Below are 18,865 nucleotides of genomic sequence, written 5' to 3' on the forward strand. Positions count from 1 at the left end.
TTGGCTTTTATATCCTTGCTTTTTGTCACATTTCATCAAATCACTACTTTACATTGGAACCCATAGCCTCGTTCATCAGTGTCAGGGTTGTATGGAGTAGAGGTGAAGTGTGGCAATGGGCAAAAGCTGAGACCGCTAGAACCAGGGATGTGTGAAGTTGAAATTGTAGTTTAGGCCATTGGACCAGTAGTGAGATGGGTGGTCAGATGTCCTCACACAAAGGACATGGGCAAAAGTCAGGACAGACTGTGCTTCAGAAGCCAGACACAGACAAAGAACTAGGAAGATTCAAATGCTGAGACACACAGATCATTATTCTTTCATCATATGAATTAAATAACTCACATTCATTCAATAACATTTGTGGGGTACTCCCTATGACTCAGACTCTGCATCAGGCAGAAGGAATTTGAAGGCAAAGAAACAGTCCCTTTTTCAAGTGGATTATAGACTCCTGGGAACAACAGACCAGTAAATCCACAAGTAACATGCAGCATGAGAAAGGTTACCTATGATTACATATGATGCTAATGGCGGCATGGAAGAGGCTCACCCTGACCAGGGGGACAGTACTTTGGAAGGCTTCCCGGAAGGGATTTCTGGACTGGGCATTGTAGGAAGAATATGGCGGGGTAGGGCAAAGGAGTGTTCCATGAAAAGGAATCAGCAGGTGCAGTGGACCAAGGGCAAGACAGTGCTGAGAGTGTGAGGAGTGTGGCAGTATAACTGACCAGATGGAGCTCGCAGGGAAGGGAGGAGACTGGAGAGAGGTCCTTAGATAAGGACTGTACCATGAGAAGCCTTTATGCCATGCTAAGGAGCTTAGATTAATTTCATCTTGAGGTGGCATGATGGGGCAACACTGGATGGTTTAAAGCTGAGAAACAGCAACCACCATGGGGGCAAGACAGTAGGAAATAGGCTAGAAAATTATAATCCAGGTAACAAATTATGAAGTCCTAAATCAAGGCTGGCAATAAAGGTGGAGAAGGGGACAAATCTAAGAGTTTAAGGGAGCGGTGGCAGACTTAACAGGGTAAATAAAGGGAGGGAGGAGGCTTGGATGCATGCCAGATTTCTAGCTTCGCTAACCAAGGTCAGGAATCAAAGTGGAGGATCTGGTTCAGAATGGGTGTGGGAGGCAGGCAGGAGGCCAGATGTCAAGTTCAGTTGGGACATTTTGAGGCACCTGTAGGACATCCAATTGGAGGGGTCCAGTAGGCAATTAGAGCCACGGATCTGAACTTCAGAGGATGTGTTTGGGTCAGACAAGTAAATTTGGGCACAGTTGTAGGTTGAAGCTGTGCAGTATAGAGATTGCTCAGGCAAACAGGTGGAGTAAGCAGTGAAGAAATTCAAGGCAGAGTCATGGGAAACAGTAACAAGGGGCAAGTGAGAGGTCGCTAAGGAGAAACTGGAACGGTCAAGGTAGACCTGGAAGGGGCAGAGCGACAAAAGTCAAGAGAAAAGAGGGCTCTGAGAAGGGGGGAGTGGGTCACAACATCCAGTCTTCAAAGAAGGAAGGAAAGCAAGGTGTGCATTGGATTTAGCCACCGAGAGATCATGAGGGACCTCGGCAGCCCTGATTTCAATAGAGTGGTGGATCTACCGAAGCCAGGTTGCAGGAGTTAAGGAGTGAATGATAGATGAGTAAAGTGAGTGAGTGAAAAGTCGCTCAGTCATGTCTGACTCTTTGCGACCCCACGGACTGGACTATACAGTCCCTGGAATTCTCCAGCCCAGAACACTGGAGTGGGTAGCTTTTCCCTTCTCCAGGGAATCTTCCCAACCCAGGGATCAAACCCAGGTCTCCCACATTGCAGGTGGATTCTTTACCAGCTGAGCCATTAGGGAAGCCCAAGAATACTGGAGTAGGTAGCCTATCCCTTCTCCAGTAGATCTTCCTGATCCAGGAATAGAACCAGGGTCTCCTGCATTTCAGGCAGATTCTTTACCAACTGAGCTATCAGGGAAGCCCTCGTAAAACCCAGGCTTTCAGAAACCGGGAGAACATAAGTTTTTAAAGGGCCAACCAAAGCAGAGGAAAGTGGTTCAAGGCACTAGCCTTCCAAGGCCTCGGTTCAGGAAGTTTCTTCCTATGTTAGAGGGAATGTGGGGATTCGTGTTGGGACCCAGAGAAGAAGAGAGGTGATCTCTGACAGTGTTAACCTTGGCCTGAGAGTTCCAGGCCCATTTGGTTCAGTGAAGGAAGGCCAGACAGGGCTAAAACTAACCTTCTCAGCATGAGCAGCATATGTAGAAAGCATCTGGATTTTGGAGCAGACATCCTGGTTCTATGTGTTGACTGTAGAAGCTTAAACCTTTCACATACCTGCCCATCTCAGAGTCAAGTGAGTTAAATGAAGCACATTTATGGTAAGAAAACTATGTCCTAACTTCTTCTGAGGGTAGAACACAATTGAAATTCTGAGATTCCAAATTATAATTCATAATTGGTTTTCTTTACTTTTCTCTTTTCCTTTGAACACCTCATTCCTTCCCATGGCTTTAACCACCATTTCCATGCTGCCAATTCCCTATGACTAGTCCTCACTTCTCATCTATAGGGCCACATGCTGGTGCTGATTTTCCTTTGGATCTCCTGCTCTCACTGAACATTGTACCTTGTCCAACATTGACATCTTCATTCAAACTTGTTAGCCTTTTCAAATTCCTTGTTTTTATCAGGGGGTTCACATTATTCCCACCTCCGAAGCTAGGAATCTGCATACTATCTATGAGATTTATAGTGTCAGTTAGGGTCCTGGCAAGAAAGAGATGACTTACTCCAATGGAGGAACTGAGGAAGGTTTAGGAAGGCATTATTTTATAACCAATTAAGGGACAGAAAGGACCTCATGAAAGGAACAGTGGGGCAGAGGGACGGAGGAAGAGCAGATAATGGTGCATGAGGAGAGGAGCAGCAGTTACAGAAGCAGCTGACAAGCTCCATGGCTTTTGGTAGAGGCACAGCCAATCCACGATAATACAGGCAGGAGGAAACCGAGGAAATAAAGACCCTACCTCAACTTTCTTCAATTCCTCTCTCCTGCAGTTGCCTTCCATTGACTGAAACCAACCAAAGCCAAGGGCACTGGAGCCTGTTGGTACACTCCATTGAAGGCCAGCCTCCTGGCTGGGGCACAGAGAAAGATAGAGGATGGATCTGGAGGAAAATAGAAAACATGCACCACACTTGCCATTTTCTATGCCCTTTGGCCAATATGCTTATAAAGTTGTTTATTTATTTCAATAATAGTAAGAGTAACAATGAAGATGATAGTTACCATCTATTGAATGTGTACCATGCTCCTGGTGCTAAGCAGTATCTCATTTAATTTTCACAATATGAGGTGAGGGCTATTATGCTCTCAAACGTGAAAATTGAAACTTAGAGTTCAAGGTGATTCAAATCATACAATTAGTAGGTAACAATCCGAACTTGAACTCTGGTGTATCTGATTTTCTAACCCCATGATGCAGCATTCTTGCCTTTGGTAACATCTCTCCAATTCATCCTTTCCTCTCCATTTTCACTGATACTGCCTGGTCCAAGCCCTCTTGAGCATCCTTTAAGCTGAGTTAAGTCTCACTTCTTCCACTGAGCCATGGCAAAGTATTCTCTCCCACAGTCTCTTTTCCCAACTGGAATAAAACCCCTGAGACCAGAGACTGTGCCTGATACAGCTTTTGTTCTCTCACACTCTGGGCTCAGGACTAAACACGGGCAGTGGTCAGGGAATGCTTAGTGCCTGGGGCTGCACTGCTGTAGGCTCTATACATCAAGACCCTGACCGGCACAGTTTACATATTCATCTGCATGAGCCTCACTTGGAAGACTTTCTCAAAGCCTCTGGCTAAATTTCCTGATATTTCTGCTCCATCACATCCTCCAAGACATTCAATCCCAGGTCTTCTAACTTCAATTTTTTTTATTGGATTATTAATTTATTTTTTATTACCATTGCTTTACAAAGTTGTGTTAGTTTCTGGAGTACAACAAAGTGAATCAGCTATATGTATACACATATCTCCTCCCTCTTGAAGTGGTCAAACAGGAGATGGCAAGAGTGAAGTCGACATTTTAGGAATCAGCGAACTAAAATGGACTGGAATGGGGGAATTTAACTCAGATGGCCATTATATCTACCACTGTGGGCAAGAATCCCTTAGAAGAAATAGAATAGCCATCATAGTCAACAAAAGAGTCCAAAATGTAGTACTTTGATGCAATCTCAAAAACAACAGAATGATCTCTGTTTGCTTCCAAGGTAAACCATTCAATATTACGGTAATCCAAGTCTATGCCCTGACCAGTAATGCTGAAGAAGCTGAAATTGAATGGTTCTATGAAGACCTACAAGACCTTCTAGAACTAACACTCAAAAAAGATGTCATTTTCATGATAAGGGACTGGAATGCAAAAGTAGGAAGTCAAGAAACACCTGGAGTAACAGGCAAATTTGGCCTTGGAGTAGAGCATGAAGCAGGGCAAAGGCTGATAGAGTTTTGCCAAGAGAACGCACTGGTCATAGCAAACACCCTCTTCCAACAACACAAGAGAAGACTCTACACATGGACAACACCAGATGGTCAACACCGAAATCAGATTGATCATATTCTTTGCAGCCAAAGATGGAGAACCTCTACACAGTCAGCAAAAACAAGACTGGGAGCTGACTCTGGCTCAGATCATGAACTCCTTATTGCCAAATTCAGACTTCAATTGAAGAAAGTAGGGAAAACCACTAGACCATTCAGGTATGACCTAAATCAAATCGCTTATGATTATACAGTGGAAGTGAGAAATAGATTTAAGGGACTAGATCTGATAGACAGAGTGCCTGATGAACTATAGATGGAAGTTTGTGACATTGTACAGGAGACAGGGATCAAGATCATCCCCAATAAAAAGAAACGCAAAAAGTAAAATGGCTGTCTGAGGAGGCTTTACAAATGGCTGTGAAAAGAAGAGAAGCGAAAAGCAAAGGAGAAAAGGAAAGATATACCCATTTGAATGCAGGGTTCCAAAGAATAGCAAGGAGAGATAAGAAAGCCTTCCTCAGCGATCAGTGCAAAGAAATAGAGGAAGACAACAGAATGGGAAAGACTAGAGGTCTCTTCAAGAAAATTAGAGGGAAGATTTCATGCAAAGATGGGCTCAATAAAGGACAAATGGTATGGACCTAGCAGAAGCAGAAGATATTAAGAAGAGGTGGCAAGAATACACAGAACTGTACAAAAAAAGATCTTCATGACCCAGATAATCACAGACATCCAGAGCCAGACATCCTGGAATGTGAAGTCAAATGGGCCTTAGAAAGCATCACTACAAACAAAGCTAGTGGAGGTGATGGAACTCTACATGAGCTATTCCAAATCCTAAAAAATGATGCCGTGAAAGTGCTGCACTCAATATGCCAGCAAATTTGGAAAACTCAACAGTGGCCACAGGACTGGAAAAGGTCAGTTTTCATTCCAATCCCAAAATAGGCAATGCCAAAGAATACTCAAACTACCAACTTCCCTGGTGGCTCAGACAGTAAAGCTTCTACCTACAATGTGGGAGAGCTGGGTTCAATCCCTGGGTCGGGAAGATCTCCTGGAGAAGGAAGTGGCAACCCACTCCAATATTCTTGCCTGGAAAATCCCATGGTCAGAGGAGCCTGGTAGGCTACAGTCCATGGGGTCGCAAAGAGTCAGACACGACTGAGCGACTTCACTCACTCACACGCTAGTGAAATAATGTTTAAAATTCTCCAAGCCAGACTTCAACAGGACGTGAACCGCGAACTTCCAGATGTTCAAGCTGGTTTTAGAAAAGGCAGAGGAACCAGTGATCAAATTGCCAACATCCGCTGGATGATCAAAAGAGCAAGAGAGTTCCAGAAAAACATATGTTTCTGCTTTATTGACTATGCCAAAGCCTTTGACTGTGTGGATCATAAGGAACTGTGGAAAATTCTGAAAGAGATGAGAATACCAGACCACCTGACCCACCTCTTGAGAAACCTGTATGCAGGTCAGGAAGCAACAGTTAGAACTGGACATGGAACAACAGACTGTTTCCAAATAGGAAAAGGAGTATGTCAAGGCTGTATATTGTCACCTTGATTATTTAACTTCTATGCAGAGTACATCATGAGAAATGCTGGACTGGAAGAAGCACAGCTGGAATCAAGATTGCCAGGAGAAATATCAATAACCTCAGATACGCAGATGACACCTCCCTTATGGCAGAAAACAAAGAGGAACTAAAGGGCTTCTTGATAAAAGTGAAAGAGGAGAGTGAAAAAGTTGGCTTAAAGCTCAACATTCAGAAAACTAAGATCATGGCATCTGGTCCCGTCACCTCATGGCAAATAGATGGGGAAACAGTGGAAACAGTGGCTGACTTTATTTTTCTGGGCTCCAAAATCACTGCAGATGGTGATTGCAGCCACAAAGCTAAAAGATGCTTACTCCTTCGAAGGAAAGTTATGACCAACCTAGACAACATATTAAAAAGCAGAGACATTATTTTGCCAACAAAGGCCTGTCTAGTCAAGGCTATGGTTTCTCCAGCAGTCATGTATGGATGTGAGAGTTGGACTATAAAGAAAGCTGAGCACAGAAGAATTGATGTTTTTCAACTGTGGTGTTGGAGAAGACTCTTGAGAGGCCCTTGGACTGCAAGGAGATCCTACCAGTCCAGCCTAAAGGAGATCAGTCCTGGATGTTCATTGGAAGGGCTGATGTTGAAGCTGACACTCCAATACTTTGGCCACCTGATGCGAAGAGCTGACTCATTGGAAAAGGCCCTGATGCTGGGAAAGATTGAAGGCAGGAGAAGAAGGGGACGACAGAGGATGAGATGGTTGGATGGCATCACTGACTCAATGGACATGAGTCTGAGTAAATTCCAGGAGCTGGTGATGGATAGAGAAGCCTGGCATGCTGCAATCCATGGGGCTGCAAAGACTCGGACACGACTGAGCGACTGAACTGAACCTCCCTCTTTGACCTTCCTCCCACTTCCCCGCCACATCGCATCCAACTAGCTCATCACGGAACACTGAGCTGAGCTCCCTGTGATATACAGTGGGTTCCAAGGAGTGATCTGTTTTACACGTGGCAGTTCACGTGTCAATTCCAATCTCCCAGTTCATCTCTCTGCCGTATCCACATCCTCATTCTCTACTTCTGCGTCTCTATTCCTGCCCTGCAAGTAGGTTCGTCTGCACCATTTTTCTAGATTCCACATACATGCATCGATATTTGTTTTTCTGACTTACTTCATTCTGTATGACAGATTCTAGATCCATCCACATCTCTGCAAATGACCCAATTTTGTTCCTTTTTATGGTTGAGTAATAGTCTCTCGTTAATACACATCGTATCTTCTTTATCTGTTCATTGGTTGAAGGACATTTAGGTTGCTTCCATGTCCTGGCTACTATAAACAGTGCTGCAGTGAACGTTGGAGTGCATGTGTCTTTTTGAATTATGGTTTTTCAGCATTTATGCCCAGTAATGGGATTGCTGTGTCATATGGTAGCTCTAGCTTTAGTTTTTTAATGAACTGCCATACTGTTTTCCATAGTGGGTATGTCAGTCTGCGTTCCCACCAAGAGGGTTTCCTTTTATCCACCCTTCTCAAGCATTTATGGTTTCTAAGTTTTATGTGGCTTCTGACATACTTTCTAGAGCTTCAATTTCCTCCTCTATAAAACTGGGATAGTAAACCTACTTTGTGACATTTACAACACTGATAGTGGATTAAATAAGATAATGAATGGAAAAGTGCTCTATAAGCTAAAAATTATTCTGCAAATATGTAGGATTATTAACGTCCCATCAACAAAATTCAAAGGCCTCTGAGTGGGTTCTAGGAGACAAATCAGAAGTCACCGGAACTCTCAGCTATGCGCTGTGGGGGTGTTTTGAATGTTAAGACGGCTCTTGGGTTGTCTGTATTTTGGATGTCAAACTCTGTAACAAAACAATTGCCCGGAGAAGGATGGTGGCTTCATTTTAACACTCCTCTAGGGTACACCCTCATTGTGTTTTGGAGAAAAAACTACTACTACACACATGGACTTACAGGTGAATGATTTCAGCGTGTCACTGCTGCAGGTCCTGGAGAAATTGCAGGGACGCCTCGAACTGCTGGAGCAGGAGTTTCTGGCCAAGAAGGAGAAGCGCCTGACACTGAAGGAGCAAGTCCACTGGCACGAATCCCGAGCTGTCAACGACTCTGATCCAGAAAGGTAGGTCAGACTTCACCTCTGTGAGGTGGAAGTGTCAGAGGTGAGCTCCTTCAGGAGGAATTCTGCTGGGGCTGCTGGCCTAGTGCTTGGAGAGCTACTGGTCTTGGGTCAGCAAAAACAGTGTCACCGTTGAATTGGTGTCATCCCATGCAGCAAGCAGTATGAAATTCCTGCTCTGTGTACGGTCCTGTGGGGGGAACCGACCTAGATGGAGTGTCCCAAATGAACGATTGTCCCCTGGAGCAGACATTGGGCCACTGCCTTGCTTTCTGTTGGATGTCATGGAGTCCTGAGACTCAGAAGAGCACAAGAAAACCCTAGAAATGCTCGTTTGCTAAGCCCAGAGGACAATCTCCTCCCCAGGTTCCCCCTGCCCTGCTCTCTGCTTTACCTCATTCCTGCCTTTATTTCCCCTGCCTGATTCTTTTCTGTCCCTCATTTTCGCTATCCACAGACAATACCCAAGGGATAGCAGGCAGGAAAGAATCACTGTTAGGTTGGTTAATATTGGAGCGAGGGACCCACAAATCCTGATAAACGCAAAATGTCAAAACCTGAAGTCAAACGATTCCTAAATTAATTCACATTAGAAACTTCAGTGCACAATCATATTAAGGATTCCAGCTGGCCATTTTGATGGCCCCATGCTCTGCTCTCTCCAATCTGAATAATTTTAAAGATATATTCCAGGACTCAAGGCTAGGGTTGTTTCCATGTAATTTCCTGGTATGAATCTAAAGAACTCATTTAGTAGGCTTCATATTTGTAAATTCAGCTCTTTCTATTCCTAGTATCTTAACACGAATTCATTCTTGATGCCAAAATATTTTAATGGTTTATATTTTGGCACTAGTGTCCTGAGGTAATTTTCCCAAAGTACAATCTTACTTCTTCAAAATGAATGACATCTCTGTCAATGGTTATTTCAATACTGAGTAATTAGACAGCAAAGATGTGGTTTTAATATTGATTTTTCCCCCCAAAGGCTTTTTTTCTCTTGGAAAAAAAAGATCTCCACATGCTTTCACTATTTGTTTAAAAACTAATAGAGTGAGGATATTTATTTTCCAAGAAATCCCACTTGTTTTGGCAGTCATTTTAAAGACAGGCCTCTGTGCACATTAAGACCAAAACTATGCAAGGCCTTATTTATATCCTAGTTACACCCACACTGTGCCTGGCCCTGGTATAAATCAAAAGTGTTTCAACTGCAATTATATCCCATATACAGGAAAAGCTTTCAATACTGGGGCAAGAAAAAGACTTGGCCTCTCCCAAAACTCCCCTCAGAGCAAGCCAAGCATGGTCAGCTTCTCTTGTTCTCAAAAGGGCAAAAAGCAGAACCTAGTCCAACCCTCAAAGTCTTGCCATGTTGAGAACCTTCTACAAAGGCCATTGTCAATGGCTTTCTGTAAGCAAAAGAATTCTGCAAATTAATGGACAAACTGCTTGAGTCAGCTATTGTGTGCTTATTCAGTTCAGTTCAGTCGCTCAGTCGTGTCTGACTCTTTGCCACCCCATGAACCGCAGCACGCCAGGCCTCCCTGTTCATCACCAACTCCCGGAGTTTACCCAAATCCATGTCCATTGAGTTGATGATGCCATCCAACCATCTCATCCTTGTCCCCTTTTCCTCCTGCCCTCAATCTTTCCCAGGATCAGGGTCTTTTCAAATGAGTCAGCTCTTCGCATCAGGTGGCCAAAGTATTGGAGCTTCAGCATCAGTCCTTCCAATGAACACCCAGGACTGATCTCTTTTAGGATGGATTGGTTGGATCTCCTTGCAGTCCAAGGGCCTCTCAAGAGTCTTCTCCAACACCACAGTTCAAAAGCATCAATTCTTTGGTGCTCAGCTTTCTTTATTGTCCAACTCACATCTATACATGACTACTGGAAAAACCATAGCCTTGACTAGACAGATCTTTGTTGGCAAAGTAATGTCTCTGCTTTTTAATATGCTGTCTAGGTTGATCATAACTTTCCTTCCAAGGAGTAAGCGTCTTTTAATTTCATGGCTGCAGTCACCATCTGCAGTGATTTTGGAGCCCCAAAAATAAAGTCAGCCACTGTTTCCCCACCTATTTGCCATGAAGTGATGGGACTGGATGCCATGATCGTAGTTTTCTGAATGTTGAGCTTTAAGCCAACTTGGCACCTTCTTTCTTTGAAAGGTAACATTCAAAAATAGTTGGATTTCATCCATCTTGTTTATCAGAATGTAATCTGATAGTTATTTGATTCTTTCACACACTATCACCAGAAACCAAGGAGTCAAGAAATGGAGTTCTATCTCCATCAATTCTTTCTCTCTCATACTATCTGCATATACTCTTGTCTTCTATTTTACAGAAAAGATCACAAAGTCTTTCAAAAAATGTCTTTTCTCTACCTCCGGATCTGCATGTTGTCACCTCCTCTTTCTTCACTCACCTTCCAACCTCTACAGTCTTGGTCCTTGAGCCCATCTCTTCCTGCTACCTTGAGAGTTTGTTCCATCATTTCACTTCCTTTAAACCTTTAGCGTCCCCTGCCGCCTGCTGAATTTTCTTCTTCCTGCCAGACTAGAGCATATTTTCCTATATTTTATCTACCAGTCTGGCTTTCCACGCTTAGATCTTTGTACCAGTACTCACTGACCAGGGCCGCCTTTCCTAACTAGTGAAAAGCCACTTTAATCATATACAAAACCCCCATGTGTGTTAATAAACATACGTATGCAGCATGCTCAGTCATAATCAGGATTGTCTGACTCTTTGCGACTCTATGGACTGTAGCCCGCCAAGCCCTTCTGTCCACGGGATTCTCCAGGCAAGAATAGTGGAGTGGGTTGGCTTGCCCTCCATCAGGGGATCTTCCCAACCCAGGGGTCGATCCCATGTCTCTTAGGTCTCCTGAATTGGCAGGTGGGTTTTTTCTTTACCACTAGCGCCACCTGGGAAGCTCAATTTTGGGATTTGTTTTATTTTCCCCACTGATCTATGTTTCTATTTCTGCAATAACCACATAGTTCTAAATTACTATAGATTAAGTATATTTTTTAGTGTTTCTCCTTTTTTAAACTTTCTTTAGCTATTCTTATTCATTCTTCTTACTAATTAACTTCATAATCAGCTCAAATTTATTTTTTCATTGATAGTCACTTTTATTGAGAAATACAGTTTTAGGAACCAATTTTCTTTAATAAAATTCCATTTGAATTTTGTTTAGGATTTCACTGAATTTATAGATTAGTTCAGGAAAAGTTAAAATCTTTGCAATGAGTATTCTCATCCTAGTCCCATGAAAACATCTCCAGCAAGTTTTTTTCATGTAGATTTTATACATGTTTTATTAAATTTGTTCTTAGCTACTTAAGACTTTTCTCTATGTTGTTAATAGATGTTTTCCATAATTCATATACAGGAAATAAAGAAAATTGTAAATTTAACTTTGTGCTCCTGATGCAATTCTGCTCTTAGTATTTCACTGATTTTCAGCTGATTGTCTTAGTTTTTAGGTATGACAATCATAGCATCTGCAAATGATAGGTCCCCTCATCTTCCCTTTTCTCTTTAAATATTTATTTACCCTTCCTTCTCTCCAACTTTTCTATATCACATTTCTTTATTTCGTTTGCTATTTTTTCCAAACAGTACTGAATAATCACAATACTAGTGAAAGCAATCATTCTTCTCACATTCCTAGTGGTATTGGGCATTCTTCCAAAGGGTGCTGGGTATGAGGATTACTGTAGGTTCGAGGAGACAAGCTTTATCAAGAAAGTCTCCTTCTAGTCCTGGATTACTGAGATTTTTTTTTTTTAATTTAGGAAAAAGTTTAATCTTTGGGGTTTAGAAATCTATTTAATCTCCTTTAATCTATTCATATAATGAAATATATTAATAAATATTCTAATGTTTATCTATAGAGTGAGTTGGGATATTTTCCCTTTTCTTTTTGTGTTCCAGAAGCATTACTTAACATCTTTGTTGAACTCTCATATAAGCCCACTTGGATTTGGGGCCTTTTGGGAGGCAAAACCGTAAAACCCCTAAAAGATAACACAGGTGAATACCTGGATGACCTTTGTTATGGTGATTATTTTTGAGATACAACATCAAAGGCACCACCTATAAAATAAATAATTGATAAGCTGGACTTCATTAAAATTTAAAAGGTGTGCTCTTTGAAAGACTATGTAAAAGGAATGAGAAGACAAGACAGTGACTGGGAGAAAATATTGGCCAAAGCCACTTCTGATAAAAGATAGTCATCCAAAACACACAAAGAACTCTTACAACAATAAGAAAACAAACAACCCAATAAAAAAAGTGCTAAAGATCTTAACACCTCACTGAAGAAAATACGAGAAAGGGAAATAAGCATACGTAAAAGATGGCAAAAACACATATGAAAAGATGTTCCATATTGTATATTATCAGGGAAATGCAAATCAAAACAATGAGTTACAACTACACACACTATTACAGTGCCCCGAATCCGGAATGCTAAAAACACCAAATGTTGGTGAGCATGTAGTGCAATAGGAGCTCTCCTTTATTGCTGGTGGGGATGCAAAATGCTGTAGCCACTTTGGAAGACAATTTGGTGGTTTCTTTCAAAACTAAACATACTCTTACCATATGATCTAGCAATCACACTCCTTGGTACTTACACAAAGGAGATAAAAACTTATGTCCAAAAACATGCACATAAATGTTTCAAGCAGCTGTATTCAGAATTGGAAGCAACCAAGATGTCCTTCAACAGATGGACTATACTAATAACTATGGTATATTCTGACAATGGGACATCATTTGTGCTAAAAGGAAATGAGCTATCAAGTTAGCAAAGACATGGAGAAAACCTAAATGCTTAATACTGGGAAAAAAGCTGATCTGAAAAGGCTATATATTGCATGATTCCAATTATGTGAAATTCTGGAAAAGGCAAGACTGTGGCAACAATAAAAATATCAGTTGTTGCTGGCAGTTGGGATAGGTGGAAGTTTGAATAAGTGGAGCACAAAGGATTTTCAGGGTAGTGAAAAAGCTCTACATGATATCATAAAGATGGATACATATTATACATTTGTTCAAACATATAGAATATACAACACCAAGAGTGAATCCCGTAAAACTATAGACTTTGGGTGATTATGATGTGTCATTGTAGGTTCATCAGTTACAGCACATGTACCCGCTTGAGTGGATGTCAATAATGGTGAAGGCTATGCATGTGTAGAGGCAGAGAATATATGGGAAATCTCTGTATCTTCCTCTCAATTTTGTTGAGAAGCCAAAACTGCTCTAAAAAAAGTATTAAATGGGAAAATATTAACACATCTAAATAATTATTGCATTAAATAAAAATTGATATTAGGACTAATCTACAAGTCAATAATAAATGAGAAAAGCACATATGAAAGCCAACGTATTATAGCTAATAAAAACAACAATACTTTGAAGAAAACAGTTTTAAAATGTATTTAATATGGGGGGGTGAAGTTCAAAATCAATAAACTAAGTACTTAAACCAGGAAAGCAGAAAAAGAACAATAAAATAAACTTCCAAGAGGAAGAGATTCATAAAAAGAAGCAATAAATACAATTTAAAATAATTTGATCAATAAAATAAAATATAGTGCCTTTGAAAATATCTATAAAATAGCCAGTGGAAAGTTTGAGTGGAAAGCATAAATAACGTTAAGAATGAGAAAGGAAAAATACCAGAAGAAAAATTTTAGATTGACTGGGATTGAACAACTTCCTCTCAACACATTTTAAAATCTGGATGAAATAGACAAGTCTCTTTGAAAATATAAATTATTAAAATCAAGTCAAAAAGAGGTAGGAAATCCAAAAAGACTAAAAGCAAGAGGAAACCAGAAAAGATATAGTTTGTTTCTAGAAACAAAAAATCTCCCAAAGACATCTAATCCAAGTGGGATTATGGGTGAGTTCAACAAAGACTTTAGGTAACTCTCCTGGAACATTAAAAAATAAATAAATAAAATTTCCTAACTCATTCTATACCTAAACATGATCCTTCTATTCCTGGCCCATGATCTGTTCTGAGTTGATTTTTGTGAAGAGTATAAGGTCTGTATCAAGATTGATTTTTTTGTAATGAATGCCCAATTGTTCCAGTACCATTTGTGAAAAGATTATCTTTGCTCAATTCTATTGACTTTACTCCTTTGCCAAATATCAGTTGACTAATTATCTGTGGGTCTATTTATGGGCTAGATCCATTGATCTGTTTGTCTTGTGCTTCATCAATACTACACTGCCTATTTCTATAGCTTTATAGTAAGTCTTGTGGTTGAGTCCTGTCAGTCCTCCAACTTTGTTCTTATCTTTCAGTATTGTGTTGACTATTTCATGTCTTTTGTCTCTACATATAAACTTTAGAGTAAGTTTGTCAATAGCCACAAAAGAAGTTGCCAGAATTTTTTTTACTAGGATTGGTAAGATCAAGTTGGGAAGAAGAGACGTCCTGATACTATCAAGTCTTTCAATCCATGAATGTGTAACATCTCTCCATTTATTTGCTTTTGTGATTTCATCCAGAGTATTGTAGTTTTCTCCATAATGATCTTGTGCACATTTTGTTAGATTTATACCTAAGTTTTGAGTTGGACAAAAAGGTCCTTCAGGTTTTTCTGTAAAATAATATGAAAAACCCAAATGAACTTTCTGGCCAATGCACATTTAATTTTTTGGATCTTAATGCAAATGATGCTATGTTTTTAATTTCTAATTCCACTTGTTCATCACAGATATTTAGGAAAGTGATTGACTTTCGTATATTAACCTTGCACCCTGCACCTTGTTATACTTGCTTACTAGTTTCAAAGTTTTTAGGTTGATTCTCTTGAATTTCCTACCCAATCATGTCATCTATGGACAATTTTATTTCTTCCTTTCCAATGTGTGTACTCTTTATTTCCTTTCCTTGTCTTAATGCGTTAGGTAGGACTTCCAGTACAGTGTTGAATAGGAGTGGTGAGAAGGAACACCTTTGCACTGTTTTTGATCATACTGAGTGAGACAGCTGTGATATAATTTTTAAAGTTTTGGAATTTATTGATAATTTTTTGAGGGGTAATAGATAAAATTTGATAATTTTAATGAATTTGGGGAAAATTAATTCTTTGGGGGCAAAATATATATACTTATATATGTATGTACATATGGAGTCTCCTGCCTTGGAAGCATTCTTTACCATCTGAGCCATCAGGGAAGCCCTAAACTATACATATATACACATATACCTGTATGTACATATACCTATGGATCGAACTTATTAAATTATTCAGAGTTTTCAAGTTATTCTTTTTCAAGTGATATAAATCATTATTTTCCTAGAATTATAGCTCCTAGAACTAACTATAAAGGACCTCAAAATAATCAGATCCACAACAGTTCAGTTCAGTAGCTCAGTCCTGTCTGACTCTTTGTGACCCCATGAATCACAGCACGCCAGGCCTCCCTGTCCATCACCAACTCCTGGAGTTTACTCAAACTCATGTCCATCGAGTCGGTGATGACATCCAGCCATCTCATCATTCTTTCTGGAGTTATTTCTCCGCTGATCTCCAGTAGCATATTGGGCATCTACCGACCTGGGGAGTTCCTCTTTCAGTATCCTATCATTTTGCCTTTTCATACTGTTCATGTGGTTCTCAAGGCAAGAATACTGAAGTGGTTTGCCATTCCCTTCTCCAGTGGACCACATTCTGTCAGATCCACATAGGTAGGGTATTATCTCATAGTTGAGACACAGAAAGATTAAATAATTTGCCCAAGGATACACAGCTAATGAACAACAAAATAAGAATTAGAAATATACAACATAATATAATTCACACTTCCGTATGTTATATATGAAAGTCGAGAGTAAGTCCTAAGAGTTCTCATCACACACACAAAATATTTTTTCTTATTTCTTTAATATTATGTCTATATGAGATGATGGATGTTCACTAAACTCGTGATAATTATTTCATGATGAAAGTCAAATCTTTATGCTGTACTCCTTAAATTTATCCAGTCCTGTATGTCAATTATATCTCAATAAAACTAGAAGAAAATAAACAGAACGAGAGTCCAGGCCTTTGACGTGAAACTATAAACAGGATGTCTGTCAGGGCGCGTGTTCATCATCCTTCCTATCTGAAGACAGACCATGTTAAAAATGTAAATCAATGATATATTCAAGAACTGTTGTTACTAGTAAGAATATGGATTGCATACCCAATAAGATGCCTGTTTGTTCATATTTACCTAGAAAAGTAGAAGGTGAAATCTTCAAGTTCGAGATGCTACTTAAAGATTTTAAAGAGAAAATTAATAAAAGCAAATGTACTTCAGCTGTCTCTCTTCTCGTGAATTCTCCAATCAACCTGGATGACTTGTCATTCACATCCTCTCCACCCTCAAATGAGGTAACACAGCAACCTACAGCTTAATTTCATGCCAGGAAAAATGGTTTTTAAGTATTTATAGAATCCTAATTCATGGAATCACTGAATTCTATCTTAACATTTCATGAAAATTTAACTTTCCAAAGGCCTATGAATCATTGTTTAAAGTAGAACCAGATTTTAAAAATTAGAAGCTATTTCAAGTGTTGGTTTTTGAAATTTCTTATTGGTTTAGGATGTAACAATGCAGCTTAAACAGATGAACTGCTGAAGAACTACTTCTTCTGAATAACAACATTTTTGTAGATTGTGTGTGCCTGGAAGAAATCATTTTTCTTCTTAATAGTTTTGTACTCTCCCTGTTACATAATAGCACACTCACTGAAAGAACTATTTCCCATGAGTCCACTTCTACATTTTCTTTCGCTCAAATTAAATTCTTTTGGATTGTCTATGTTTGCAAGATCACAAATTCAAATTGATCACCACTGTCTCTCCATTCTTTTTGTAACCTCAACTATCAGACACTTTCAGACTAAATTAAAATTCCAACAAATGGAATCATCTGAATGATTGTGGATGTTATTCAAACTTGGATAGATTTTAGTCAGAGTTGAGGACAGGATGTTGTTCAGTTCAGTTCAGTTACTCAGTCATGTCTGACTCTGCAACCCTATGGATTGTAGCATACCAGGCTTCCCTGTCCATCACCAACCCCCAGAGCTTGCTCAAACTCATGTCCATCAAGTCGGTGATGCCATCCAACCATCTCATCCTCTGTCATCCCCTTCTCCTCCTGCCCTCAATCTTTCCAAACGTTTTTTCAAATGAGTCAGTTCTTTGCAACAGGTGGCTGAAGTACTGGAGTTTCAGCTTCAACATCAGTCCTTCCAATGAATATTCAGGACTGATTTCCTTTAGGATGGACTGGTTGGATCTCCTTGCAGTCCAAGGGACTCTCATGAGTCTTCTCCCACACCACAGTTCAAAAGCATCAATTCTTCAGTGCTCAGCTTTCTTTATAGTCCAACTCTCACATCCACACATGACTACTGGAAAAACCATAGCTTTGACTAGACAGACTTTTGTTGGCAAAGTAATGTCTCTGCTTTTTAATATGTTGTCTAGGTTGGCCATGGCCTTTCTTCCAAGGAACAAGCGTCTTTTAATTTCATGGCTGCAGTCACCATCTGCAGTGCTTTTGGAGCCCAAAAAAGTAAAGTCTCTCCCTACAATGTTTCCCCATCTATTTCCCATGAAGTGATGGGACCAGATGCCATGATCTTAGTTTTCTAAATGTTGAGCTTAAGCCAACTTTTTCACTCTCCTCTTTCATCTTCATCAAGAGGCTCTTTAGTTCTTCTTCGCTTTCTGCCATAAGGGTGATGTCATCTGCATATTTGAGGTTATTGATATTTCTCCCTGCAATCTCCATTCCAGCTTGTGTTTCATCCAGCCTGGCATTTCACATGATGTACTCTGCATAGAAGTTAAATAAGCAGGGTGACAATATACAGCCTTGACGTCCTCCTTTTCTGATTTGGAACCGGTCTGTTGTTCCATGTCCAGTTCTAACTGTTGCTTCTTGACCTGCATACAGATTTCTCAGGAGGCAGGTCAGGTGGTCTGGTATTCTCATCTTTTTCAGAATTTTCCACAGTTTGTTGTGATTCACACAGTCAAAGTCTTTGGTATAGTCAATAAAGCAGAAGTAGATGTTTTTCCGGAACTCTCTTGCTTTTTTGATGATCCATCGGATGTTGGCAGTTTGATCTCTGGTTCCTCTGCCTTTTCTGAATCTAGCTTGAACATCTGGAAGTTCATGGTTCACATACTGTTGCAGCCTGGCTTGGAGAATTTTGAGCATTAATTTGCTAGCATGTGAAACAAGCACAATTGTGCAGCAGTTTGAGCATTCTTTGGCATTGCCTTTCTTTGGGATTGGAATGAAAACTGACCTTTTCCAGTCCTATGGTCACTGCCAAGTTTTGTAAATTTGCTGGCATATTGAGTGCAACACTTTCACAGCATCATCATCAGCATCTGGAATTCCATCACCTCCAGTAGCTTTGTTCGTAGAGATGCTTCCTAAGGTCCACTTGACTTCACACTCCAGGATGACTGGTTCTAGGTGAGTGATCACCCCATTGTTGTTATCCGGGCCATTAAGATCTCTTTTGTATAGTTCTTCTGTATATGCTTGCCACCT

General features: G+C 40.3%; 1 protein-coding gene across 1 annotated transcript in view; it reads left to right on the forward strand.

Annotated features, from left to right (window-relative positions):
- Positions 1 to 18,865, forward strand: part of AKNAD1 (AKNA domain containing 1) — a 50,465-nt gene that overhangs the window by 11,958 nt on the left and 19,642 nt on the right. Inside the window, exons 6-7 of the mRNA XM_061119967.1 lie at positions 8,116 to 8,249; positions 16,521 to 16,677. Of these exons, the coding sequence (XP_060975950.1) occupies positions 8,116 to 8,249; positions 16,521 to 16,677 (291 nt within the window). The remainder of the gene's footprint in view (positions 1 to 8,115; positions 8,250 to 16,520; positions 16,678 to 18,865) is intronic.

The sequence above is a fragment of the Dama dama genome, chromosome 20 (assembly GCF_033118175.1).
Source record: "Dama dama isolate Ldn47 chromosome 20, ASM3311817v1, whole genome shotgun sequence".
NCBI classification, from domain to species: Eukaryota; Metazoa; Chordata; class Mammalia; order Artiodactyla; family Cervidae; genus Dama; species Dama dama.